Source organism: Carlito syrichta, unplaced genomic scaffold, assembly GCF_000164805.1.
Source record: "Carlito syrichta isolate Samal-C Ts95f unplaced genomic scaffold, Tarsius_syrichta-2.0.1 Scaffold305313, whole genome shotgun sequence".
NCBI lineage: Eukaryota > Metazoa > Chordata > Mammalia > Primates > Tarsiidae > Carlito > Carlito syrichta.
In genome coordinates this window covers 98,583-124,132 of record NW_007249409.1, presented here as the reverse complement: position 1 = coordinate 124,132, position 25,550 = coordinate 98,583, and the positions used below count along the sequence as shown (strand labels likewise).

At 55.7% G+C, this 25,550-nt stretch overlaps 2 protein-coding genes across 5 annotated transcripts in view; one reads left to right on the top strand and one right to left on the bottom strand.

The window, feature by feature from the left end:
- Positions 1–14,614, top strand: part of PISD (phosphatidylserine decarboxylase) — a 53,533-nt gene extending 38,919 nt beyond the window's left edge. The window contains exons 1-7 of one of the 4 annotated variants that reach the window (XM_021714183.1): positions 22–83; positions 6,022–6,187; positions 8,200–8,436; positions 8,693–8,831; positions 9,105–9,251; positions 9,536–9,696; positions 14,247–14,614. In XM_021714183.1, the coding sequence (XP_021569858.1) occupies positions 6,074–6,187; positions 8,200–8,436; positions 8,693–8,831; positions 9,105–9,251; positions 9,536–9,696; positions 14,247–14,516 (1,068 nt within the window). In that variant the 5' untranslated portion in view covers positions 22–83; positions 6,022–6,073 and the 3' untranslated portion in view covers positions 14,517–14,614. Of the gene's footprint in view, positions 1–21; positions 84–6,021; positions 6,188–8,199; positions 8,437–8,692; positions 8,832–9,104; positions 9,252–9,535; positions 9,697–10,649; positions 11,066–14,246 lie in introns of those variants that run through there. The other 3 variants (XM_021714182.1, XM_021714181.1, XM_008061529.2) reach the window with 3 other exon arrangements.
- The window catches only part of SFI1 (SFI1 centrin binding protein), a 97,261-nt gene continuing 83,697 nt past the window's right edge, over positions 11,987–25,550 (bottom strand). The window contains exons 16-33 of the mRNA XM_008061532.1: positions 24,891–24,972; positions 24,392–24,570; positions 23,643–23,718; positions 23,039–23,134; positions 22,527–22,603; positions 21,386–21,488; positions 20,074–20,170; positions 17,977–18,137; positions 17,470–17,544; positions 16,841–16,915; positions 16,504–16,680; positions 16,167–16,426; positions 15,190–15,261; positions 14,770–15,001; positions 13,245–13,383; positions 13,038–13,116; positions 12,253–12,364; positions 11,987–12,179 (exon numbers count right to left, since the gene is read on the bottom strand). Of these exons, the coding sequence (XP_008059723.1) occupies positions 12,042–12,179; positions 12,253–12,364; positions 13,038–13,116; positions 13,245–13,383; positions 14,770–15,001; positions 15,190–15,261; positions 16,167–16,426; positions 16,504–16,680; positions 16,841–16,915; positions 17,470–17,544; positions 17,977–18,137; positions 20,074–20,170; positions 21,386–21,488; positions 22,527–22,603; positions 23,039–23,134; positions 23,643–23,718; positions 24,392–24,570; positions 24,891–24,972 (2,230 nt within the window). The 3' untranslated portion in view covers positions 11,987–12,041. The remainder of the gene's footprint in view (positions 12,180–12,252; positions 12,365–13,037; positions 13,117–13,244; positions 13,384–14,769; positions 15,002–15,189; positions 15,262–16,166; positions 16,427–16,503; positions 16,681–16,840; positions 16,916–17,469; positions 17,545–17,976; positions 18,138–20,073; positions 20,171–21,385; positions 21,489–22,526; positions 22,604–23,038; positions 23,135–23,642; positions 23,719–24,391; positions 24,571–24,890; positions 24,973–25,550) is intronic.

Genomic DNA, 25,550 nt, shown 5'->3' with positions numbered 1-25,550 from the left:
CGGGGCCGGAGCCGGAAGCCCAGCCGCGGCCCACCTGCGGGTGAGGGGGGCGGGCTGAGCTGAGCGCCGGCCGGGAGCCACAGGTGACCTGCAGTGGTTGCTTTGGGAGGCGCCCTGCCTGCCCCCCCCCCCGCCCGCCTGCGGAGTACCAGCTCCGGGTGGGGGAGCCCATCTAGCTCCTTCGGCTCTCGGGTTGGCCCTTTCAGGGAGGAACGCAGCCCTCGGTGCCTGAGGAACCATCCGGACCAGCCTTGAGCAAGCTGTGGGCTTCGGTCCCCCGTGTGGGTCACGGGGTGGGTGCATGAGCTCACTTCCTCCACGTCCTGCAGCATCTCCTGCCTGACGCGCTTGCGGGAAGTGAGGGAGGGAGGGAAATGCCGGCAGAGCGTTGGCGGGTGCGGCCCCCCCCTCCTCCCGACCTCCGGGTCTCCTCTGTGCTGCTTCGAGGGCCTGGGACAGGGCGTCTGAGGGAGAGGGAAGAGCCTCTGTCCTTAGAAGAGCCTAGAGGTGTTGGGGCTTCATACCCAGAGGGCCGAGGAGGGCTGTTCCCCCCAGGCACTCAGGTTCCTTTTGGTGATTAAGGTGGACCCGTGAGTCCTGCCTCGCTCCACTTCTCTGGGCCCCCTGGCCATTGACTCTTGCTGAAAGGTGCTTTCTGGACCCTTCTCTTTGCTCGCTCTTCTCCTGCCCACGGCCACCCAAGATGGCTTGTCCATTTTGCCCAGGGAGAATCCATTCCCACCACTTGGGAAATTTGTCTGTTTCTAGCCCTAGAACCCAGGGGAGGAAGGGATGGTCGCCCCACTGGATGCAGCTGCCAGGTGACCTTGCCTCAGCTGAGCTGGGGAGAAAGCCAGCTACCCCAAGATCAGGCCACTAGACACATAATTGGGGCCTGGAGGTTTCTGCTGAGGCTTCCGGAAGGGAGATTTCTATCAGGGAGCAGGAGCCAATTTTCAGGGTGTCCCTGGCTGGGCAAACAGAGGTGTACGATCCCATGTGCTCTAGGAGAGCTGGTTGGGGCTGTGAGCAACAGTTCCATCTCCCTCACTGCCTGCCCCACCTCGCTGGGGCTCACACAGGACTCTACCAGGAGCACAAGCGCAGGCAAACACACACACACACACACAGGAGCATAAGCGCAGGCATACACACACACACACACACACACACACACACACACACACACACACACACACACCCACCCCAACCCATACCCATTGTAACTGCTGCCTGGCCAGGGTCCATCCTTCCAACTTCAGTTGGAATGTTCCATTCCCCTGTGGTGGGGGGAGCACGTATTATGGCCTTCATTCTGGGAGGTGAGCTGTGGGTCGGGACCTTGCCATGCTGCTGGGGTACGAACCCCCAGAACAGCATGTCCTGATGCAGGTGACCTCTCTGTTCGTAGGCTCCCATGGGCTGTTGCTTCCCACTCACAGGGGCAGTCACTGCCCCTGAGGCTTGGGCTCCTCTTTCAGAACTGCCACCTAAGCCCCTGTTCTTTCTGTTTTCCCCTTGATAGAAACCCCTGTCCCCCACCCCAGAGTGTGGGTTTGCCTTTTTGGAAAGAGAGGTGAGGCATCAGGAATCAGGTCTGGGCTTGCAGTGAGTGAGGCTGCATCAAGCCCTTGGGTGGGTTTCTGAGCAGTGTTGTTCTGGGCCATAGTCACAGCTATGCTCTGAGCCTCAAGGGGCCTGGGCAGGAGGGGCTTCCCTTCCCATTTTCCAGATGCAGAAACTAAGGAAAGAGCACCTGTGACTTGCCAAGACCTCTCCCAGCTTTTGGGATGGAGGTGGAGGAGGATTGCAGTGACCAGGTTGGCCCCCATCATAAAGCCCTGAGTCCTTGTGATCCTGGTGACTGTCCCTTAGGACTTTGAAGTTCTAGTCAGAGCCTGAAACTCACCTCCACAGAATTCTTGACTCTCAGGAGGGAGGGAAGGTAGCAGCTCTTCCTTGCATCAGGGCACTTTCTTTGCGAGTTCCTCATCTAGGTCCTGACCACAACCCCTACCCTGGTCACCCCTGGGGAGCCAGAGAGGGTGAAATCTCTGGCTTTGGGGTCCAAGGGTGGTTGCAGATGGAGGACAAGTAGGGCTCTGAGATGGGGAGGCTGGAAGCACTGCTGACTGAGGAAGTGACTCTACCCTTGGGAAGTGAGAAGACAGTGACCTCCAGGGCCCTCATTCCCTCCATGTTTGTGATTTGGAGGAACTCTTACATTCTAGTCTTAGTTCCCTGTTTTAGGAGAAGAGGTAGAGTACTAATGAAGAAAAGAACCTGAGGAGGTAAGGACCTTGCTGGAGGCCCGTGCAGATTGGGTGGCCCAGCCTGGCCCTTCAGGATGGTTCTTAGTGTCTCTCCAGAGGAAGCAGCTCCTTGGGCTGGTCCTCCTTGAGCTTCCTCCACTGCAGCAAGGAGGAACCAGGGCCCACTGCCCTGGGAGGGTGTCTAGCTTGGCCAGGTCCCTGACTTTTCATACCCTGATTCTTAGAGCCCCAGCCAGACTGGAGGCCTCACTTGGCTCCTTGTGACACTGTAGGAGAATAAAATGCCAAGTTTCGCAGGAGAATCTGCTTTGAGAACATGAGGTTTTTGGCCAAGCTGGGTTTGTCTGGGCTCATGCTTTTCTGACTGTCTGTCTTCTTTTGACAAGGTTTTTGTTCTGTTGCCCAGGTGGAATGCAGTGGTATGATCATAGCTTGCTGCAGCCTTGACCTTCTGTGCTCAAGTGATCCTCTGGCCTCAGCCTCCCAAGTAGCTGGTGCATGTTACTAGAGCTGGCTAATTATTTAATTTTTTTGTAGAGATGAGTCTTGCTATGTTACTCATGCTGGTCTCAAACTCCTGGCCTCAAGTGATCCGCCCACCTGGGATTAAAGATATGAGCCACTGTGCCTAGCCTCTTGTGCCTTCTGACACATTCAGGGCTATAGTGGTCATTGTCCCGTGTGTTAGGACAGTGAGGATAACTGGCAGGAGGGAGGGGCTGTGGGCTTGTAGCACAGGGCTTAGATTCCCACTGTATGCTCTTGGAACTCAGAGGTGCCTGGGAGCCCTGGCAGTGGCTCACTGGAGCGGGTGGCCTGGGGGCTCTGCCCGCCTGCGGCCCCCCCCCACAAAGCTGAGGAAGTGGATGACCCTGTCTGGGGTGGCAGGGACAGGCTAGTGGTCTGTGCCCCCGCTGCAAGCCCTGAGCAGGTGCTTCTGAGGTCCCCTCCTCCCTTTCGCCCTCCTATCCTACAAGGCCACACTTCCATGAATCCTGGCTATGAGCTCAGCTCCCAGTTTGTACTTTATTGAGTAGGAAAGAGCCTCCCCTTTGGAGCCAGGAACCAGGCTCACCCTGGACTGTCAGCACCCTTCCAGGCCTGTTTTCCTGGCAGCCGGCAGGAGGCCGTTGTGGAGCCTGGTGGGCCTGGGAGGTGGGGTGTGTACATAGGTGGAATGGTTGGAGTGACCTGACCATCGTGGATGGGGGAGGTGGCAAGAGGCTTGGCATGAGTCTGGGGTCGAAGCAGGGATGTTCATGGAGCTTTGGGTCTGGCCCTCGGGAAGAGTGGGCCTCCTGTGCCTGTGCTGACCCCCTGATGCCAGCATCTTGCCAAGGCAGGAGGCTTGTGGGCATGTTTGCTGGGTGAGGCCTGGTGGGCAGGCATCCTCCTGCTTGACCCACCCCACGGTGAGTTGTCCCTGCCACTCGTTGAGGAGGGGCCTGGGCCTGCCCTGGCCACTGCCTTGATCGAGGGGAAATTGGGGAGAAATCTACACTTGGCTCCAGACCTTAGTCATCTTATTGTCCTGGCTCCCAGAGGCCACCTGGGGATTCAGTGACTCTCACAGGCAGGTGCCAGGGCTGAAACCTCCACCTTTGTGACTGAGGAGGGTTTGCCTGGGGGTTAGCCATTCTTTCTTGGGTGACCAGAGCGATGTGTGCATTCAGCCTCTTGCTCCTCAGTGTGTTGGCCCTGCCTGCGGGTCCTTCCTCTGCCTTAGGCAGCAGCCCTTGGGGCCTCATTTCTTCATCTAAAGATGGCAACAGGCGCCTGCACCTTCCGGGGCTGTGGCTGGGGTTGAAGGCCTAGTCAGCCTATGTCCCCCAGGGACCTGGAGGGCCTTGATTGCCTGGGCTGATATAGCAGCAGTTGCGGAATGTTTGCTCTCCTTCCTTGTTATCTGTGCAGGCCGAGGAGGGGAGGCTTTATGGAGGTGGGGCATGTCCTCACTGATAGCCAGGTGGGGGCCCTGGCCAAACTGCTTTTCTGAAGCAAAGATGGGAAAAGTGGGGTGGAACTGGTTTGGGCTTCAGCCCTGGCTCGTTCCCAGCCCCAGGCTGGTTTTCCCTGAGGTCACCCGGGTGTGCAGCTTCTGAAGAGGCCTTGAGGGGATCAGAGACAAATATTGGGGGCTATGAGGGAGGGGCGAGGGGTGGCGGGAGCTGGTACGATGCCCAAGTCCCTACTACAGCACCTCTCTGGGTTTCCCACTCATCTCATTCCTCAGATGCTACTTTGTAACCTGAATCAAAAATGGGTCAGGTCCTGGCGAGGGAGGGGCCATGGGCCTGGAGCGCAGGGCTCAGATTCCCACTGTGTGCTGTTGGAGCCCAGAGGCGCCTGGGAGCCCTGGCAGTGGCTCTCTGGAGCCAGCGGCCTGGGGGCCTTGTCCACCTGTGGCCCCCCCACAGAGCTAAGGAAGTGGATGGCCCTGCCTGGGGTGGCAGGGACAGGCTGGTGGCCAGTCTTAGGGGACAGTGGACTGAGTGCAGGGGCTTGTGCCCCAGCTGCAAGCCCTGAGCATGTGACCTAAACAGGTGTGTGACCAGTGCCTGTCTGTTTGCAATAGCCCCGACCCTCTAACCTGCCCTGTGAGCCACCGAGACCGAACCAAGCGGCGCCACCAGCCACAGGCTGGCCTTGCAGAGGCAGAGCCCTTGGAGCAGTGACAGCCCAGGAGATCCTCTGGTGCGGGGGAAGGGAGGAAGGAGGAAAACAAAGGCGAGTGAGCCAGTGAGGGAGCGAGCCGTACGCCGCCCTCCCTGCGCCTGCCCACGATGTGTCAGTCAGAGGCACGGCGAGGACCAGAGCTCGCCTCAGCGAAATGGTGAGATGCTGCCGGCCGCGTCCTAACCCCTCTGTGCCCCGCCACAACCTCCGGAAGGTCAGAGTTCATATCCAGCGGCCCCGAAGTGGAGGTGGCAGCAGGGGCCCCGGGGGTCAGCCCCCAAGGCTGGAGGGACCTGGCCTGGGGGGCCCGAGCACCCTGAGTCGGAGAGCCCACTTCAGGTACCTGCGGGTCCGGCCCTGAGGAGGGCCCAGTGGGCGGGAGTAGGCCAGAAGGCATCAGTCCCCATGTCTGTGATGTTCCTTACCCTGGTGCTCCCAGGCCCCCTCCCACCTCCAGACCCCTGCCTTGGCGCCCTGCCTGGGAGAGAGGCTTCCCCATCCCCCTTCCTACTGGCGGGAGAGGTGCATCTCTTCTAGGATTGGTCCCTGCTTTTCTGCAGCGAGCAGGGCAGTTGGGGAAGCCTGGGGAGAGCAGCGACTTGTCTGTCTTTGCTTGACCCCTGTCATCTGCGCAGACCTTTTTAACACGGTGGGTGGGATGGGAGAGAAAGTACCTGAGAGTTGTGGGGATGCAGCGCCTGGGAGCACTGGGCCCTGCTTCCATTGCATCACTGACCACAGAGCCCGGCCGCTGGCTCAGCACTCTGCTTGTTCTGCTCTTACTATCAGCTGAGGTACCTCTTTGTTCTTTAGTTTGCTCAGAGACAGGGAGGACTCAGCTTCTCTTGAGAGCACATTATCCAGTCTAATGCAGTCACTTTGCAGAGGGGGAAACTGAGGCCCAAGGGACATTCTCATAGTGGGTGGCTGTGCTGTCTCCTGTGCTGGAGTCTGTTACCTCACTGGCAAGGCAGCTTACTGAGGGCGGTGTGCAGGAGGGGTCCTGCCTGGGATGGGTCCCTCCCAGAGCCTGGCCACTGACCCAGGCTGTGCATGGACATGTGTCCTGCAGGTTGCACTTCCCCCAGCTGGCCCTGAGGCGGAGGCTGGGGCAGCTGAGCTGCATGTCCAGACCCACCCTGAAACTGCGCTCCTGGCCCTTGACAGTCCTCTACTACCTCCTGCCCTTCGGCGCCCTCAGACCGCTCAGCCGGGTGGGATGGAGGCCCGTAAGCAGGGTAAGTGCACAGCTGCTGTGGCTACAGGCCTTCCTCGGGAGGGCCTGAGGTTGGGTGCAGGAGAGAGCAAGGGGACAAGCTGTCGCAAGCAGAGGTGATGGCTGCGGCCTAGGTGGACCACGGCTGGAAGGTTCGTTGGTTGGCAAGGACAGGGCAGCTTTTAAGGAGAAAGTCAGGCTGATTGGTGGCCACATGGGTTGCAGAAGAGTGACTTCAAGGGTGAACTGTATACTGCTTGGTCCCCCCGCCTGCCTCATGTGTGCCATTTGGGACTCTGGTTCTGGAAGGAACCCACACGGGGATTCAGAAGATGGTGTCAGACTTTGTGTATTCAGGCAGAAGACAGCTCAGAGGTGGTTTTGAGAAGGACCCAAAGTCCTGTATTTCAGAGGGCTGGTTCAGGAAGGCTGGAGCCTGTTGGGCCCCTTAGAGTGAGGATGCCCTTGTGGAACCAAGAGGCCACTGTGGGGCCTGCCCCAGATGGGGCAAGGGAGCTGGCCTGGCCACTCCTGGTCCTTGGAGTCAGGTCTTGCCCTCAGCTTTCCAGGCAGACCAACTCCAAGGAGGAAACCCTGTTCCTGACCCTTTGACAGCCATGGTGGGTGTCTTGAGAGCTCAAGGTGTGCCCTGGACATCAGATCAGGCTCTAGCCTATGCCAGAGAAAGGCTTGGGGTCACACAGCAGCCCTGGGCCATTCTGGGTGGCTGGGCATCAACTGGGAGGGGTAAGAACAACTCTGGGATTCACTCACTATTCATTACCTCAGAGAGGTGTTGGAAGTTGGAGTGAAATAACTTTTATGCCTCGGTGAGTTGGTGTCTTGGTTGTTCAGAGAAGCAGCAGCCTCTGATTAGAAGCAGTTCCCACTGTGGCAGCAGCACCTGAAGTTTAAGAGGCTGCCCTTTCCTGGTGCTTGGCCCTGTGAGAGGGCTCCAGGACTAACCATTGGGGCCCAGCATGTCACCAGGCCGTTGCCTGTCCTCAGGTGTTCAGGCTTCCCAGGCAGGCTTCTCTGGAGGGAGGGACAACAGAGGGACCTGAGGGATGATTCGCCTCTGTTTCCTGGGAGGATCCCCAGGTGCACACAGCTTTGTGGCCTGGCTCCATCCCTGGAGAAGCTTCTGAATGCTGGCTGGACCTGAGAGGCTGCAGAGCCTGTGTCTGCGTGCAGCCCAGGGGACAGTGATATAGCAGATCTGAAAATCCCTGAGGTTGCTTGGATTGTCACTTCCTGTTAAGACAAGAGGATACACACTTTGGACTGCAGGCTTGTTGCATGCACCTCCTCCTTCCTCTAGTGGTCTGGGATGTGAGCAGTGACCTGGGACAAGGACAAGATGTCCACTGCCTCCTGCCACACATTGACTGTGGCTAGGGTCAGATCTGTTGGTGTTCTCCACCCCCCACTTTAAGAAGTAAGATTTTGCTAGATAGTCTCTCTCTCTGGGACTTGGGCAGTTGCTGTCTGATCTTTTTTTTTTTTTTGAGTTGGAGTCTCACTCTGTCGCCCAGACTAGAGTGCAGTGGCCGCTCCTGGTCACCACAGCCTCAGCCTGCTGGGCTCCGGCGATCCTTTCGCCTCAGCCTTCCAAGTAGCCGGAACTACAGGCATGTGCTACCACGCCCGGCTCATTTTTTGATTTATTGTAGAAATGAGGTCTTGCCAAGTTGCCCAGGTGGGTCTTGAACCCGCGGGCTCAGGCAATCCACTCACCTTGGCCTCTCAAAGCTCTGGGATTACAGGCTGAACCACCAAGCCCGGCTTGCTATCTGATCTTTGCTTGAAATGACTAAACCCCTGGTTGTATGTAAATCCAGGACTGATGTGAGAGTAGTTGGCATCTGGTTCCTGGTGAGAAACAGCCACATCACAAAACCGGCGTGGGGCGCCTGGGCCTCTGCTGGGTGCGTGTTCTCTCCTGCCAAGGGGAGTGGGTGGGCTCACAACAGCACCAAGCTCTTTGGAGCTGGGGCAGTGAGGCCAACTCAGCCCCCACGCTGTGACCTGCAGGTGGCCCTGTACAAGTCAGTGCCGACACGTTTGCTGTCACGGGCCTGGGGCCGCCTCAACCAGGTAGAGCTGCCGCACTGGCTGCGCAGGCCCGTCTACAGCCTGTACATCTGGACCTTCGGTGTGAACATGAAGGAGGCCGCTGTGGAGGATCTGCACCACTACCGTAACCTCAGCGAGTTCTTCCGGCGCAAGCTGAAGCCACAGGCCCGGCCTGTCTGTGGCCTACACAGTGTGGTGAGGTCCAACTCTTTTCTCCTACAGGACAGGATTCTCGCCTGTGTCTTTGGGTACCAGGCCCAGCAGCTGTCATGGTCAGGGCTCTGGGGGGTGGGCAGCTTCTCTCAGGCTGAGCCCCACATGCCCAGGACAGCCCTGGCTCCAGCGTGTCTGGGAGGGGTAGGGCTCTGGGCTATGCGATGACAAGGTGGGGGCTGCCTCCTGGGAAAGGAGATTCCCCCTCCGTGCAGCAAGCCTTTCTTGACCCTTCCAGATCAGCCCATCGGATGGGAAGATCCTCAACTTTGGGCAGGTAAAGAACTGCGAGGTGGAACAGGTGAAGGGGGTCACCTACTCCCTGGAGTCATTCCTGGGCCCACGCACCTGCACAGAGGACCTGCCCTTCCCACCAGGTGGGTCATTGTGCAGCAAAGCTAGGACATCCCTGCCATATGTGTCTAGGGCTGAGGAAGGGCTGTGAGGCAGGGAGGGGAGGGAAAGCTGGGAAGGCTGCAGGAGCCAAGGGCGGCGTGTGGGGCTGGGGGCCACTCTGACCAGAGCTTCAGGGCTTCTTTGGGAGTCTGTGTCCAGACTGCACCAGGCTCCATGCTGGGTGCTCACTGTGGCCGGCTGGCACCAGGAGCTTGGCTCAGAGCCTGGCATCTCTGTCTGTCCCCACCCTGCAGCCACCTCATGTGACTCCTTCAAGAACCAGCTGGTCACCCGGGAAGGGAATGAACTCTACCACTGTGTCATCTACCTGGCCCCTGGGGACTACCACTGCTTCCACTCCCCCACTGACTGGACCATTTCCCACCGGCGCCACTTCCCAGGTCAGCTCAGGGCTAGCATGTGGTTGGGAGCTGCCTCCACGGGCTTCAGAGGCTCTCATCTTCTTAGTGTCAGGGACCAAGCTCCAGATGGCGGTCCTTGAGGCCAGGATTTGACACTTTAAGCAGGCTGGTTGTAGGCAGGAGGTGGGTGGGGGAGCCTGGGGTCCAGCCTGCTTTGCATTTGGAACGCCACTAAAGTGACAAGTCATGAGTCCCTCTGGGGCCGTCCTGGAGTGGACTCACCATGCCCTGGCTGGGGAGTAGCAGTGTTCCCTGCCCCACAGGTTCCCTGATGTCAGTGAACCCTGGTATGGCTCGCTGGATCAAAGAGCTCTTCTGCCACAATGAGCGGGTGGTCCTGACTGGGGACTGGAAACATGGCTTCTTCTCACTGACAGCTGTGGGGGCCACCAACGTGGGCTCCATTCGCATCTACTTCGACCAAGTAAGCAGAACCCAAGCCTTGCCAAAGCCCATGGGCCGGACCTCTTGGGTCCACCCGCCCCATCTGCTGTGATCAGATGTAGTGGGACTGCACGTTCCAGAAGGGCCGTGTCTCCAGCCGGCCTGGCTTTGCTGAGCAGCTGTCCTGAGAAGGGGCTGTCCCCACCAGCCGACCGGCAGGCCTTTCTCCTTCCCTCCTACTTTGTACCTCTGTCTGGAGGTGCCTGGGAGAGATGACGGGAATTAGCCTCTCTCTCTGGCACTTGGCTTCTTCCAGGAACCATGGTCAACCATGAGAGTAAGGAGGAGCAGAAAGTATTGGGGCTGGGAAGTGATGGCTCATGCCTAGAATTCCTAGCACTTTGGGAGGCTGCGATGAGACGATTGTTTGAGCCCAGGAGTTTAAGACCTCATCTCTACAAAAAACTTATTTTAAAAGCTAGCTGGGTGTGGTAGTGTGTGCCTGTAGTCCCAGGTACTTGGGAGCCTGAGGCAAGAGGGATCACCTGAAGCTGCGGTGAGCTGTGATCGTGCCATTGTACCCCAGCTTGGGCAATAGTGAGACCCTGCCTCAAAAAAAAAAAAAGTATTGAGCTTGGGTAGGTTGCATTGACTGGAGGTTAGAGTCTGAGATGGTTAGAGCGCTCAGAGACTTGCTGCCCACCTGCCTGAGGGGCTGCCATTTGGGTGTCAGTCTGTGACCAACGATCCATGTCTTGCCGTGTCCCGCATGCTGGAGGAACCACCAGGTCTGATTTCTCCTGTCCTCCTGACCCAGTTCACAGCAGGTGTCAGAACTGTGTGTGATCCGGCTGGACCATTCCCACCATCCCACGCTTTCTGGAGCTGGGTTGGGGATGTTGGGACAAGCAATAGAGGGAGGTAGGACTCCACACAGATAGGGTGGTGCCCTCCATGGCCCAGGCCCCTCTGAACCCCGGCCTCCCACTGCAGGACCTGCACACAAACAGCCCGCGGTACAGCAAGGGCTCCTACAATGACTTCAGCTTCGTGACGCACGCCAACAAGGAGGGCGTCCCCATGCGTAAGGGCGAGCACCTGGGCGAGTTCAACCTGGGTTCCACCATTGTGCTCATCTTCGAGGCCCCCAAGGACTTCAACTTCCAACTGAAGGCAGGACAGAAAATCCGCTTTGGAGAGGCTCTGGGCTCTCTCTAGAGCCTCTTTCCTGGCTGCGGCTGCTGAGGGAGCTTTTCCAGATGGACAGAGTGTGAGGGTCTTTTAAAGGGGAAACTCCAGAAGGCCATCCCAGGGAGGGCCTGCCTCAGGGCCCCAGGGGTGGGTAGGTCTGACCAGGTAGGACCTGAATGATTCAGCTCCCACCTGTCCCAGAGGCTCAGACAAGAGGTTCTGGATCCTTCTCCCTAGGCAGCCCTTAATCTTGCCCTTGACCTGTGCTGTGCTGTTCCCTCTTCCCCCACCCTACAAGGAAAGAAAAAAAGTACAGGCTGAGATGATCTTATCATTTTGGGATCTTTTAAAACATTGTATAAACTGGAGACCCCACATCTCCTGGATGAGCTTTCATTCAGTCTTGTCATTTGATGAGTAGTAATGTTCCAACCTGCTGCTGCTCCCTTCACCTGGGCATTTGCGGTAAGCCCCTTCTGCCTCATTGGCCTTAACCCTCTGCCTCCCCAACACAGGGTGAGGTGCCTCCTTGGCACAGACTGTGAACCCCTTTGACCTGTCTCCCCAACGCAGAGCGCCACAACCTTCCTGATAACTGCTCTCTGTTCCCAAATTCACCTCACCCTGCTCGCTGGAAAAGCAAAATCTTCCTTTCCACTTGTGGCTGAATGCATCACCTGAACTCTTTGCCAGTCTTCTGAGGATGGTGACTAACGACCACAGACCTTTGCAGGCCCCGATGAGTGACCTTCCGGAGCTGGGTCCTCTCTGTGGCAGGCAAAAATCACTGAGCCTGCCTGATGGTGTCAGAGTGAACAGGGCAGGCAGGAAGAGGCCCGACAGGGGACAGGGGAGTGCTCATGTACCCCTCCCCAGATCCAGCCCTACATGAAATACGGGAAAATTGCTATTGATTCAGGGGCTGTGCTGGAGGCAGAGGAACCTTGGTGTACAGTGGGTGCCTAGTAAACCTGTCCCAGTTAACAGGTATGCAGGCCCTGGGAGCCCCTGATGGAGGGGACAGGGCCAGGTTTCATGTTGGCCCTGGAGATGCTATGAATTTCTCCTGCAGGAGAAATCATTGAACTTTTCAACTGTATCAGTAGCATAGTATTTTTGTATGAAAAATGGGGGACTTCTGAACAGTAATTCATTTAATTGCAAAACGTTTTGAAATAAAAAAAAAAAAAAAACTCATGGTAGCTTTGCGTTCTCCTGAAAGTGGCCTGAGCATAGGGCCTGCCGCAGGGCCTGGATACGGGCGACGCAGGCATTGATGGGCTGGTGCTGGGCCTGGAGCTCCTCAGCCAGCTGTTGGATCTGCAGTTCCACCTGGAGGAGGAGAGGGACAGGCTGGGCTGAGGAAGCACCGTCGGGGCATCCCTGGGGCTGGCCTGGGCCTCACCTGCACCAGCTCTTTCTGCACCTGCTGCTCTGCTTCCTGGTCCTCGGGCCTGGGCTCCTCTTGGCTCAGCTCCAGCCACTTGCGCAGGCTGCTCGCTTGCCGCTGGCAGGACCTGAGGGGTGGAGACATCTGCTGCCTGCCAGGCTGGGTTCTTGGCTCCTCATGGGAGCCCCCCTCTGGCTCAGGGAGAAGTGCATCAGTTAATTCTGATGCGGGGGCAGGGTGGACAGAGAGGGGTCTGTGTGGTGGGCCCCCTGCCCTGAGCCGCAGGACCCTGGCTTGGGAGGCAGTACTTGTTCCTATTCCTCTCCCAGCCTCCACCCTCCCCAGCAAACAATTCAGGTGGGCCCAGGTGAAAACACCTTTCTTGTCCCTCTTCCCCTGTGCAGGGCTGGGGACAAGAGGACCAGTCTGTTTCCTTTGAATCCCTGAGGATGCTGCATGTTGATGGCCCACAGCTACCTTCTCCACACCTTTAATGCCAGTGTTACAGTCACTAACTGGGTACACAACGACCCAATTAGGCTCCTCTAGTTACGCTGAGCTTTGTCACAATCCCCCACTGAAGACTAGGCCTCCATCCACAGGTGAGGTGGACTTGGGCCTGCCTGAGCAGGGTGGAGGTGCCACAGTGGACACCAGGGCTTCTGTACAGCACACATCAAGGGCTTCCTGCCCCCCACCCACAGGAGACTGGCAGCTGGCTTGGGGGGAGTGGAGCTTCCCGCCTGTCCAGGGCACACCGGCTCCTGTGGCAGACTCACAGGGCTTTCCCAGGGTCTCACCGGAGGTTCTGCTTGGTGGTCTGGTAGTGCTGTAATTGCTGCTGGATCCCCTCAAGCTCTGCCCCCAGGTTCATGCAGCCTATGAGAACAGGAGAATGAGCTTGTTTCTGACCAGACTTCCCCTCCCCTAGACTAGGATGAATACTGGGTCCCAGGTGCTGGGTGTGGCCTGAGTGCTTGATGCCCTGACAGGCCCCCGGTACACACCTGCAGGTTCAGAGCTAAGCCCAGGCCCAGCCATGGTGCCTGTGAAGTCCCTGGGGAGGAGCACAAGGGGGTCAGGGACATTGGCCAAGGATGGGGGGGCCTGGGTCTTAAACCTGGGAGTGGTTGGCTGTGCTGACACCTGTAAAAGAAGGAAGAATGGACACTGAGCAGGGAAGCCAGGAGAAAGCCCTGAGAGAGAGGCATCGAGTCTTTGTCACCACCTGCCTTGCAGGGGTGGGGGAAGGCCAGGCCCCCAGCCCCACGAGCTGGGCTTCCCAGGCACCAGCCATGCCAGCTCACTCAGTCTCGCCCTGCCCCTGCTTGCAGAACCTGACATGGTAGGAGAAAGTCCTGCAAGCCACCAAGGAGCACCCCACACTTCCACAGACCCATTCCTGCTAGGGGGTGTTGGCACTGCCCCTGCGGCTGTTTCTAGTCTTACTCAACCTTCTACCCCCACCTCTGAGCTTGGAGTTCAGTGAGAAAAGGGGTCAGTCAGAGGCAACTTCTCACTGGCTCCACCTACAGCCTCCTCGCTAGCCTCTTCTACCAACACCCCACCCCCAGGTCACTGCCAGAACAGGAGACAGAACCCTCTTGGCCCCATGCCCCATTTCAGCCATAGTATGCAGCCCCACAAGGCCAAACTCACAGGAACTGGCTCCTTTCCATCCTCACCCCTTTCAGAGACCAGCTTCTGGGGGCCCTAGTGAAGTTGTCACCTCTACTGCTGAACTCTCACGCCCCCTGGCCATCCCTGCCCAGGCTCCTCCCCCAGGCCTGGCCCTTCCCCTTCCTCCATACTCTCCTAGGTGAGAGTTCCAAGGGGGTCAATGCTGTTGCTTTCTCTCAGATTTGACAGGTTCAAAACAGACTCTTCGTGCTTCACACAAACCAGTCCCCACCCCCAGTTTTCCTTTCAGTAAAGAACTCATCGTTCCCCAAGTTACTCAAGCCAGAAACCTGAGTCATCCCAGCTTCCTTTCTTCCCCTTGTTTTCAGCAAGTCCATCAGAGCCATCCTGCCTTGTCTGCCCCCAAGAGTGTTATCTGTCCACCTCTACAGCAACCAGCTGAGTCCAGGCCACCAGTGTTGCTTGCTTGGACCACATGGATCACAGTGACCAGAAGCCAGACATGGTGCTTCCGGCTAGAACCCTTCCACAGCTTCCTGCTCTCAATTCCACTTTTCCTCATGGCCTGCACAATCTTACATGATCTCATCACCTCACTGGCCTGTATGCAGGGGTTTTCTTTTGGTTACCTCTGCTAGAGTACAGGCCTAGACTACAAGCTAAGGGCAGGGACCTCAGCAGGCTGTTCCCTGTGGTGTCCCTTGGACCTGGTGTGCAGTGGACACCCATACTTGCTGAATAAATGAGTGGTCTCTGTGTCTGCCGGTGCCAAGGTATTTCAGAAACAGCAAGTACAGCTGTGTCTACAACGGACGTGTATGAGAACACCAAAGGCCAGATCAAAGGACAGGAGCCTCAGTGCCCAGGCCTGGTGATGGAGGACCAACTTACCCTGGCTGGTGCTTCCGACCTGTGGGGCATGAAGGAGGGAGGAGGCGGCGGCAGCAGCTGTGGGCCTGTACTTGCCTCAGGGAGCAGCTTTGGGCCAGGGGTACTTGATAGAGCCCTGGGCAGGGAGCTGCTTGGGGCCAGTGTGGTCAGGGCCTCGGCCAGGAAGGGCGTCACGAGAGGAGGGCCTGAAGGCTGGGCCATGTCTAGGCCACATTCCTGTGGCTTCTCAGGCCTGAGCAGACGGAAGGCAAGAGCCTGGTCAGGCTACAGGACCTTTCCCTGGGACCAAGGAATAAGAAAGGAGACCACCCACCCTAGGGTTGCCAAGATACAGGCCTCAGATGGAGGTGCCCGCTGCTTTTGGGGGCCCAGTGCTACACCACTTACCGCTGACTCCTAAGAATGCCACACCCCAGAGACTGCTGGCTCTGCACGGGCTCCAACAAGAAGTGTGGGCGCCGTGGCTGCTTCCTTGCCGAGCGGGCAGCATTGCTGGGGAAAAACAGAGGGTCTTTTCCTCTGGGCTGACAGAGACTGCAGGGGTGCCTGAGATCTTTGTGGGGGTAGGTATCATCCAGTCTGACCCCTCCAATTTCACAGGGAGACTGGAGGCCAGAGAGGGTGGGGCTCTTGCCCAAGGTCAGCAGGTAAGTTGGGGTGGACTTGGAATGTAGGAACTCCCAGCTGTTCCCACGAAGGGTGCCCGGTGCCACAAGGCTGCTTTACCCACGTTGTCTCTTGACCTGTACAGCAATCCTGGTGACACAGGTGCTGTCCGTGTCACAGGGGAGCAGCCTCTGTCAAGGTGGGTCAGTGCAGGGCAGAGCAGGGACCAAGGACCAGGCCCATGCACCTGCCTGTGGTTTCTCCCCAAGGCCTGGGGCTCTCAGGCAGCACTGGTCACTCTGGGAGCCACCAGCTGCATGAGCACAGGGCAGGCCATAGGTGTAGGGTTTGGGGAGGTCATCAGGGGGCAAGTGCCAGGTCACAGAAAGCAGGTTTCTGGCAGGGAGTTGGTGTCTCAGCTGCAAGGTGGAGGGGAGAGTGACAGGTCCAGAGGCAGCCCATCCCTTTTGCCAGCATGTATCACTTTGGAAAAGATTGTTTGTCAGCAGCAGGACAGGAGAGAGGGCAGGAAGGTGTCGCAAGGAGTGGATAAGATACCCATTTCTCGAGCTTTGGCAGGCAAAGGAGAAAGGGGGTCTGGTTATCCCATCCCACTCTGTTCTCCACGCCCTGGGAGGGTCAGGATCCTGCTGGAGGGGGTTTCTGAGTTTTGCTGTGACAAGGCTGTGATTAGCCTGTCCTACCGCCAGGGCCCAGTTTTCCTTCCTGTTTTACTAAGCTTTTGCCCAAGGTGGGAGTGAGAAGGAAGGGGCGAGGGACGAGCAACTCACGGCTCCAGGAGATGGGGCTCCCTGGCAGCCATGGCCAGGCTGCCCAGGGCTCCCTGAGGCTGAGAAGCTCGTGGCTTCTTGGTCTTCAGGACAGCATCCCCAGCCCCAGCAGCAACGTAGTTGAGAAGGGGACTCTCAAATGTCACTCTCCTGCTGGGTGCAATGGGTGCCAGGGGCTGAGGCTCCCTGCTCCGGCCCAGAACCTTCTGCTTCCAGAGTGTGGCACAGTGGCGGACAGTGCGGTGGAGACTGTGGGCCGCCTGCAACAGGGCCTCTTGTCAACTCACACCAGACCCCACCCGCTCCCCACAGGAAGAGATGAGAGTCCCAGGCCTACCTGGACCTGCTGCTGGGCTTGCAGCTGCTGCCGGAAGGTCTTCATGCCAGCCGCAAAGCGCAGAAGGCGCATGGTGCCCTCCTGGAGGAGCTGCTGGTGGTGGGCCTGCACGGCCTGCTCCAGCCGTGCCTCCTTCTTCCTCCTCTCCAGCACAAAGTCCAGCCACGCGGCCCACGCCTCCAAGGAGAGCAGGAGGGGAGGCTCAGGTCTCTCTGCTTAGGGCTCCCGCAGGGACTCTGCCTAGGGTCCAGCCCATAGACCAGCTGCCTCCCCTCCTCCAGGACAGGTCTGGAGCCTCTGGGAGAGGCAGGAGCAGCAGAACGCGGCACCCAGTTACCTTTGCCTGTAGTGAGAAGGCCCAGAACCACAGGGCCCGTGCTGTAGCCTGCTGCTCCAGTCTCCTGGCCACCAGCTAGGGCCAGAAAGACTGGATTATTTCCTGGTCACCTCTTCAAGAGGCTGCCCTGAACACAGGACCCTGTCGCCCTGCCCACACATCACTCCTGCTCCTTCTACAGTCGAGGCTCCCTTCCTTCACTGGGAAGGGCTGCCCCGGGCATGACTGTGGGTGCTCTACACACTCCCCGTCTGTGTGCGGAGGAAAGAACGAAACCAAAGACTTAAAATGGATTTCAGGCTGGGTATGATAGCTCACACCTGTAATCCCAACATTTTGGGAGGCCAAAGTGAGAGGATTGCTGGAGCCCAGGAGTTCAAGACCAGCCTGGGTAACATAGCAAGACCACATCTCTATAAAAGAGTCAAAAGTGACTGGCCTTATACAGGTGGAAGGAAGCTAATGGTACTGGGAAATGACCTGGAGGGGGCCAAAAGGAGGTATCCCCAGGAGTGGGCAATATTGAAAATACTGAACTAAAGTTGTGGGCTGAAGGCCACCTACAGCCTGGGCCTCACGAGCCAGCGCAAGGGCAGGGAAGCAGAAAGGGACATCTCCCAGGCTCCCACCTGCTGTCTCCAGTGACAGAAGCAAACATGACTGAGTCTCTGTGCCAGGAATCGGGTGCCCTGCCTCTGCAGGAGCTGGGGAGAGAGCAAGCACACAGGGAAGGGCGTCCAACCAGGCTCAGGAACCCTATTCCCACGACCAGGGCGAGTGTCTGATCCTGGGGCCAGCTGCAGGATGAGGCTCCTGGCCCAAGTGACCTGTCCTTCCAAAAACAGGAGGGGTCCTGGATGATGCCAAGGGCCTTCTGCACAGGCGAGGAGTGTCAAGATGACTCTACAGGCTCCCCCCAGCTCTGCTAAGCCCAAGGGTCAGCATGAACCAGATTACTCTGCTGACCATCTTCCCCAGGGAACACCCAGAAAGGCTCCTGCAGCCTTGTTCCTGCAGGACCTCAACCCACCCACCAGCATCCTTGAGTTCTGTCAGGAGACATTCCCTCCTCGAGGAGTCTCTGCCCTGGACACCCCTTGCCAGGGGAACTTGGAGAGTGCTGCTGCCTGCCTCACCCTTTTCCTGATACAGCCCAGATGGTGCATCTTCCACCGGGTCATCCCCTCCTGCAGCAGCTGCCAGCAGTAATGCCGAGCCGCTCTCTCCAGCAGCGCTCTCTGCTGGGCTGACCTCCGACTGTCGTCCTGCCAGCGCCGAAACCAGGTCCGGAGACAGCCTGGGGCAGATCCAAGCCAGAGTTTGGTCTTTTGTAGGATTTCCACAAGCGATTACATAATGGTGAAGGTTCAGAGAGCAGAGAAAGTTATGTGATAGAGTGGGGGAGTCCAGCCCATATCTGGTGAAACCACCACATGTGGACTGTGGCTACTCTCTAGGGACAGCACTGGCTACCTTCAGCAAACGTGAGCACCCTGGGGACCAGAACCAGGTCCGTTCACTGCTGTGCTCAGGAAGGGCCCACCAAGAGCCACAAGCATGTCCACAGCCACCACAGGTGTGTCAGGGGCCCCCACAGGGTCACATGCAAGATGCTGTTACATACGTGGAAGAAAACCCTGGGTCTAAGGGAGGAGGAGGAGCTTCCCACTTAAGTTGGAGCTTGGGGTGGAAGGAGAAGGCAGCCCTGTCTTACCAGGGTGGAATCCAAGGCCCAGTTACACAAGCCAAGCCAACCCAAGGCACGACTGGGTAGGAGGCACATGGTCTGCTGGGCCGTGTCTTCTGACCACCCCCCGGCTCTGCAGGTGGGAGCCACTCTTACATTTTATTTGTGTCACCAGATTATCCTTTTGGTGGCTTTTTCGTGGACGTGATATAAGTTTCTTTTTGAGACAACAGAAGAGGGTTGATACCGGGATATGATATCTAGATGGGGAGCCCTCCAGGGCCCGATGGAGCAGCTATCGTACCTGTATCCCCACACTTTGGGAAGCCGAGGCAAGCAGATTGCCTGAGCCCAGGGGCTCAAGACCAGCCTGGGCAACATAGCGAAACCTCACCTCTACAAAAAAATAAAACAATTATCTGGGTGTGGTAGCATGTGCCTGTGGTCCCAGCTACTTGGGATGCTGAGGTGGAAGGAGGTGGAGGCTGCCATGAGCCATGACTGTGCTACTGCACTCCAGCCTGGGCGACAGAATGAGACCTTGATTCAAAAACAAACAAAAAAAAACCCCCAAAAACAAAAACACACAACTTGAGTGATTTCTCTATGGTCCAATTTACATTATTTCTAATTGTTTTCACTTTTGTTTGTATTTCCATTTATTCTAATTAGGAGCTATCCCCTTCAGAATGTCTCGGAGTCCCCCACTGCAGGGCTGCCTAGCTGTGCCAGGAGATAATTCTCATGGGTCTCCTGTGTGTGTGTGCATCTTGTGAGCAGGGCACTGACGCTTGTTTGGACTGTCTTTCCAAAGATGTTTGTAGTGGGACTTCCTGAGGCCATCTGAGCAAGTCTCTGGCTCCTAAATACAAGAGCCCAACCATGCAAGGAAGCAGGACCCTGACAGCACGGAACCTGACTTGACAAGCAGCATCGGCTTTCCCATCAAAACAGTCCCCTCCACAGCCACCCAGAACTCCTCTGCTCCAGCTTCATTTCCTTTTTTCTCCAAAGACCTTGAGCCTTGACCTTTCATTTTAACATAAATTGGTTGGCAGTCAGCTGGGAATAGATTTATACAATATACTGGATGGAATAGTGACCTTATTTGGAAATAGGCTCAGTGCAAATGTAATTAGGATGATGCCATACTACAGTAGGATAGGTCCTTAATCCAATGACTGGTGTCCTTATAAGAAGGGACCCAGAGATACAGGAAGAGAATGTCATGTGAAGATGGAGTAGAGACTGCAGTGATGTATATACAAGCCCAGGAAAGCCAAGGATTGCCAGCAACAGGCAAGCTGGAAAAGACAAGGAAGGATCCTCCCCTAGAGCCTTTGGAGAGAACACAGCCCTGCCGACACACTGATTTTGGAATTCTAGCCTCTAGAACTGAAAGAGAATAATGCTCTGTTGTTTGTCATCTCTGATTTGTCCCAGCAGCCCCAGAGTACATATGAGGAGGAGGCAGAGATTGTGGGAAGTGCAGGATCTCCAAGACAGCTCTGTGTCTTCCCGCTCGTCCTCAACACCATTTGCTTACCCCTGTCCAGCACCTTCCGGGCCTCCCTGACAGCACAGTCCTCCTGCTGTCGGTAATATATCTGTACTGATGCTGCCTCCTGCCACTGGACCAGGACCTACAGGCGGGCGAGGAGCAGAGTGAGGGTCACTATGCTGCCTGGCTTCTGAGGACACCCGGTCTGTGGTGGTGGCTCCTCATAGCTGGCTGCCTTTTGGCCCTGAATGTTCCAGGAAGCGCCTGCCATCCTTGCAGACCACAACAATAGCACAGGGCCCAGCATCCTGGCCAGTATCTCGGGGACTGGGCCTTTTCTACCAGAAGGATTTAAACTTCATACTAGAAGTAAAGCCCTTACAGGAGCTTCAATTCTATTATTTGATAAATGCACTCTTTCATGTAAGAAATACCTATGAAATCACAGTAACAAACCTTTAAAAAGAAGTCAGGCCTCGGGAAACCTGGTGCCTGCTCCACTGACAGTCATGGACTCCATTCCTACCAAAAAGGCCTCCTCCCTTCCAAGTTATAAAGCCCAGCAGATTCCTGTCTTACTTCCAAGTGAGGGGAGGCAAAGGCTGGCCTTGGGATTTTCCTGAGAACAGACTGGGCCTTGGCCAGATGCAACTGTTCCTCCTCCACGGAAGCTTCAAAGCTGTCAGAACCAGTTCCCGAGGGCCTTCCAGCAGGTGACTGGCTGCTGCTCAGGGCTCCTGGCAAACTGCTTTCTTCTGAAATATCCCCGGGTGCAGGGACTTCCTCTGGCATTCCATTTCTGTTTAAATCTCCTCTTTCTTGTAACATGTTTTCTTCCCATAGCCACATCCCGCCCTTCCTGTCCTCAACACATAGGACCATTCCTGTCATGTGCGTGTTTTCCCCCAGCTATCCCAGTCAAGAGAACCAGGTAGTGGTTTGCCATCATTTCCCACTGAAAGTGACCAAGAACCTCACATTCTCAGGATACTCTGTGGAACTTGTGAGGTCGACAAGCAGGAGCAAGCATACACTTTTGGCAGATGAGGAGATGGAAGTTCAAAGACTAACATGGTTTATTCCAGTGGGAAGTTCCAAATGTGTAGAAAATATTAGTTTTGATAAACACTAGTCCACTTACTATGTGCTGTGTTTTAATGACTACTGGTTCATAATGCAGTAAAAAAACAAACACCTGCCTACATGGATGTATGTGTGTGAACAGGAGGTATCACACTGTCACATATTTTTAGTTCCTTGTTCAGCTCAAATCTCTGGTACCACCCTGAATCTGATGGCCTCACCAGAAGACGGTCCCCAGCCCTCTTGGGTGACAGCTTGCCCAAGGGTACCTCACCTTGAAACACATGGTCTTTCTGTAGTGAGCACTTGCTTGAGAAGTTTTTTTGGCTTCATCCACACGGGCCAGGGTGTTTTCTCTCCAGTGACATACCACACCCCTACAGGTGCATGGGCGGGATGAGGGCAGATGACACCAAGAAGGAGAGATACAGGAGGCTTTCATGAATCAGTCCTAGTTCTTCCTCAGCCCGAGTCAAGGACTCTACATCTAAGAGTGTCTGTTTCACCAACACCCATGGCTACTCGCATGCCTACGTCCAACAAATGGCTCCTGAGCAGTTACTCTGGGCCAGGTTCTGGGTGACCAGAATCCAGGTCTTCGGGAGTGTATGTGCTACAGGGACACAGGGCGTAACCAGACAAGGACAACACAGGTGACTCACACTGTGGCAAGAGAAGTGCAGAGAGATAGGGGAGCTAGAGGAAGGGCACCTGCACCTCAGCAGTGTGTTTGTTGCTGAGTTAGCTCAGGGAGTCCCTCTTTCTTATTCCATTCTGTCTGAGGAGCAGGATAGGCACTTTATGGGACCCCAGAGGAGGGACAGGTGTTTTTAAGGTCCACGGGGCCCACTGCCCACTTGAGTAGCGTGTTCTGAACAAATACGAAGGAAGGAATAGAAAGAGGGGAATGTGGGAGCCTACAGGAGTGGGTTTAGACCTCAGCTTAGTAGGAATGGAGGAAGCTGCAAAAGTGCTCCCCAAAGGGGTTGCGATGCAGATGGTCCTACAGGGCTTAGAGGTGACTCTAAGAGTCAAGACAGGCCTGGAGAGCAAGCTGGAAGGGACTGCCTGGGAACTGACAGGAATGGGAGTGGGAGAGGGGATGAAAACCTGAATCTTGTGGGTCGTGAAGCAGGGAAGGAAAAAGTGCTCAGAGGAGTATGACAAGCAGCCTCATGGGGAGGCATATGGGTGAGAGCTGCCTTCCTAGGCTCTACCCTGCACCCAGCAGGGGCTCAAGACAATCTAAGTGAACCAGTGAATGAAGTGTTTACTTAGGAAGGCCAAGACCACACTCTGAGCAGTACGAGGTACCCAGGCCTGTCTCCGCCTGGCCCTCGGCAGGACTCCTGGAAATGCTGGGGTCTGTTCCTTATTCCCCACCCTAGGCCCTAGGAGACACTTGGAAGACTCACCGCAGCAGATGCCTGTGGTGCTGGCTCTCCCTGATGGCCACCTCCTGGAGGACGCTCCGCACCCTGCCCTGGTAAGTCTGTGGGGGATGAGGAGGACTGGACTCACACTACTTCCGTTCAGGTAGCCTTCAGAGCTATGTTTACAACAGGGGCTGCTGTGCCCAAAGCACTCACAAAGGGCAAGGAGAGGCCAGAAGCCCCTGGTCTCAGCACCAGATGATAGGGAGAAGACTGCCTCATAGCCCTCAACTAAGAAGTCAGATCAGTGGACTCCTGAACAAGGAGCTGCTTTTACTGGAAAGCTGGTACCCACAGAAAACACTTGTGTTCACTTTGCCCAGCAAGGATCAAAAAGCCCTGAGCTATATGCATATATGGGGCATTTGTTGTTTTAAGTTTGCTTGAATTACTGTTTTGGGAGGGGCAGGAAGAACAAGGAAGGAAAACAGCATTTCTAGCAACTTCCCCTGCCCCCACAGCAAGGAGAACTGGAAGAAAGAAGCAGCTCCTACCACCCACTTCTGCAGCACCCTGTGCTGCAAGGCATGCTGGTAGTACAGGTCTGCTTGCATCAGCTTCTGTTGCTCGGCTCCCCACAGGACCAGGCACTGCGGACAGAGGAGAAAGTGGCCCCCTATGGGCAGAGGGCTGAGGTGGGGGTGGCTTCCAGCCTTTACTCTTATTTCATACTCAGTCTGTGTGAGTACAGGGTACTTAACTCTCTGACCTTGTTTCCTCAACTACAAATGCGTGCTTCTTAGGGCTCTTGTGAGGACCAAATGAGGCAAGTACCTGATTTAGGGCAAATGCTCTATCAATGTCAGTGTAGACATTTTTTACCCTCAATAGAATTCCTATAAATGGTTAGATCAGGAATTTTAGATTCAGTCAGTTTAAGTAAGAACAGCCTAGCACTTAAAAGAACATAGAATTTTGAGCCAATCGGCTCACAATACTGAATTAACACTTCATCTGCTGTCTGCTCTCTTCTTTTAGCTCAGAGGCAGGTGGTTTCCAAGGGATAGCTGAGTAGCCATATGTCTGTTCTGAATCACACTGGCACACAGCTCCACCCATCCAAATCCACACTCGGCGGCACCTGCACCAAAGCCTTACCTGCCTCCACTGGTCCCAGGCCCAACGCAGGATCCGTGCCGAGTGGAACTCCACTGCCTGAGCCTTGCCCATCCTCCTGTGGGGAGACAGGAGCTCAGTGCTGCGTCCCACATCCTGTAAGGGTGCTCTCCATGGCTCCCCTTCACAGTGCCTGGCTCCTACCTGGCTAAGTTTTTAGGGGAGTCAAGACCCTCTATGAAGAGCTGCCAAAGGTTTGTGCTCTCTCAGAAAAGTGCACAAATAATCAAAATTTTGCCTGCAACTTCCTAGAGCTTCAAATGCCACTGAAGTTCCCATGCGCAGGTATGCTGAAGCCCCCAGCTGGCTAGACTTTGAGAGGAAGTGAGATCCTCACAACACACAGTGGGTACAGAAAGTGGACATGTGGGCTGTCTCCTCTGCCCTCTCTAACTATATAGCATGGTAAATACTGTCACAATCTGCTGCTTGCCTCACACAGTTGGTCCCAAGGTGGTCAGCTATCTCAACATGGGCCTATCAGTCTATTCCCTGGCTTGGTCACTTCAAAAGGGCCCCAACTAGTAAGCAGGATGTAGCCAATAGGCAAGAAAGACCTCCTGGATCCACAGAGCACTCTTGCCCCCCAGACATATTCCTGAGCGTGGGAGCCACATGAACTTCTAGGCCAACACAACCCTCTGGACAGGTACTCGGAGCTAGTGGTGTGGCTGCTATGGTCAAAGCTGGCCTGGGGTGGAAGGGCTTCTGAGGCAGCACCAGCCACTCACTCTGTTCTAAGCCCCTGGGCACTTTCCCTCCAGAGGCAGAAAGTGTTCTTGAGCCGCCTGTGGCGGTGATGGGCACAGGCTACTGTTTGCCACTCCCACTCCCGGTGACGTGCTGCTGTGTGCTGGCGCCACGTGGACCAGCACCTACGCAGAAGCTGCTGCTCTGCTTGAAGGATGGCCTATGGCAGAACGGGAAGGAAAGAACAGAACAAGTCAAGTGGGAGGTGGGTACAGAAACCAGAAAAGAATCTACAGGCCATTAGCAATGACCAAGGCAAAAGAAATGGACATTCAGGAGGTGCCTTGGCCCAGAAGCCATCCCTAAACTCCACTGACAAAGGACAGGATGCCCCAGAGCCTGCTGCTGCCTTGAGTCACAGCAGGAGCTCTTCAGTGTGGGTCCTGGTTCCAACAGACTTCCCAAGGAGGGGAGGCACTGAGTGCAAGGGCTAAGCCAAGCCCTGCCCCTCCCAGTGCCTCCTCAGGGACAGTCACTTACCATTCTCTCTGCCAAGCGGTTTTCTCGGTGCTGAAACATCTTCTGCCACCAGACAGCAAATACTTGCTTTTCTAATGTCTCTCTATTAAAAAAAGAAAAAGAAAAAAGAAAGGAAAAGAAAAATGTAAAGCACTTAAAACAAAAAACTCAAATAGTAGTAATTCCAAATAAATGGATCTTCTCTCTTATACTGAGCTGTTGTGTAAGTTACAAATAAGCTTAAATAACAGAGAAAGGAAAGAAAACAGAAAGGATATTTGGTTACATCTTTTTGCTATTGTGAATAGTGCTGCAATAAACACGCATGCCCAAACTTCACCTGTACGATGACCACTTATGTACTCGACCTTGAATTGTACCCCACATCTTTAAAATAAAAACATTTAAAAAATAAATAGAAAGAAGATGGAAAAGAAAGCAGACAATAGCCAAAAAACCAATATCACAAAAGCCCAACATTTTCCAGGTTACTTCTGGTATCAGCCAAGACTTCACTGGGTGTGAGAAAGGCTCAGATTCTGAGAATTAGATCTTCATTGATTCCACATTGACTTAACACTGATCAAGGATCATTAGCGAAGGTCTCTCCACTGCATGCTGACCAGCTGCTACACCAACTCTCAGGTGACTGTTTAAAAACAAGGGCCAGGCTGCTAAGGC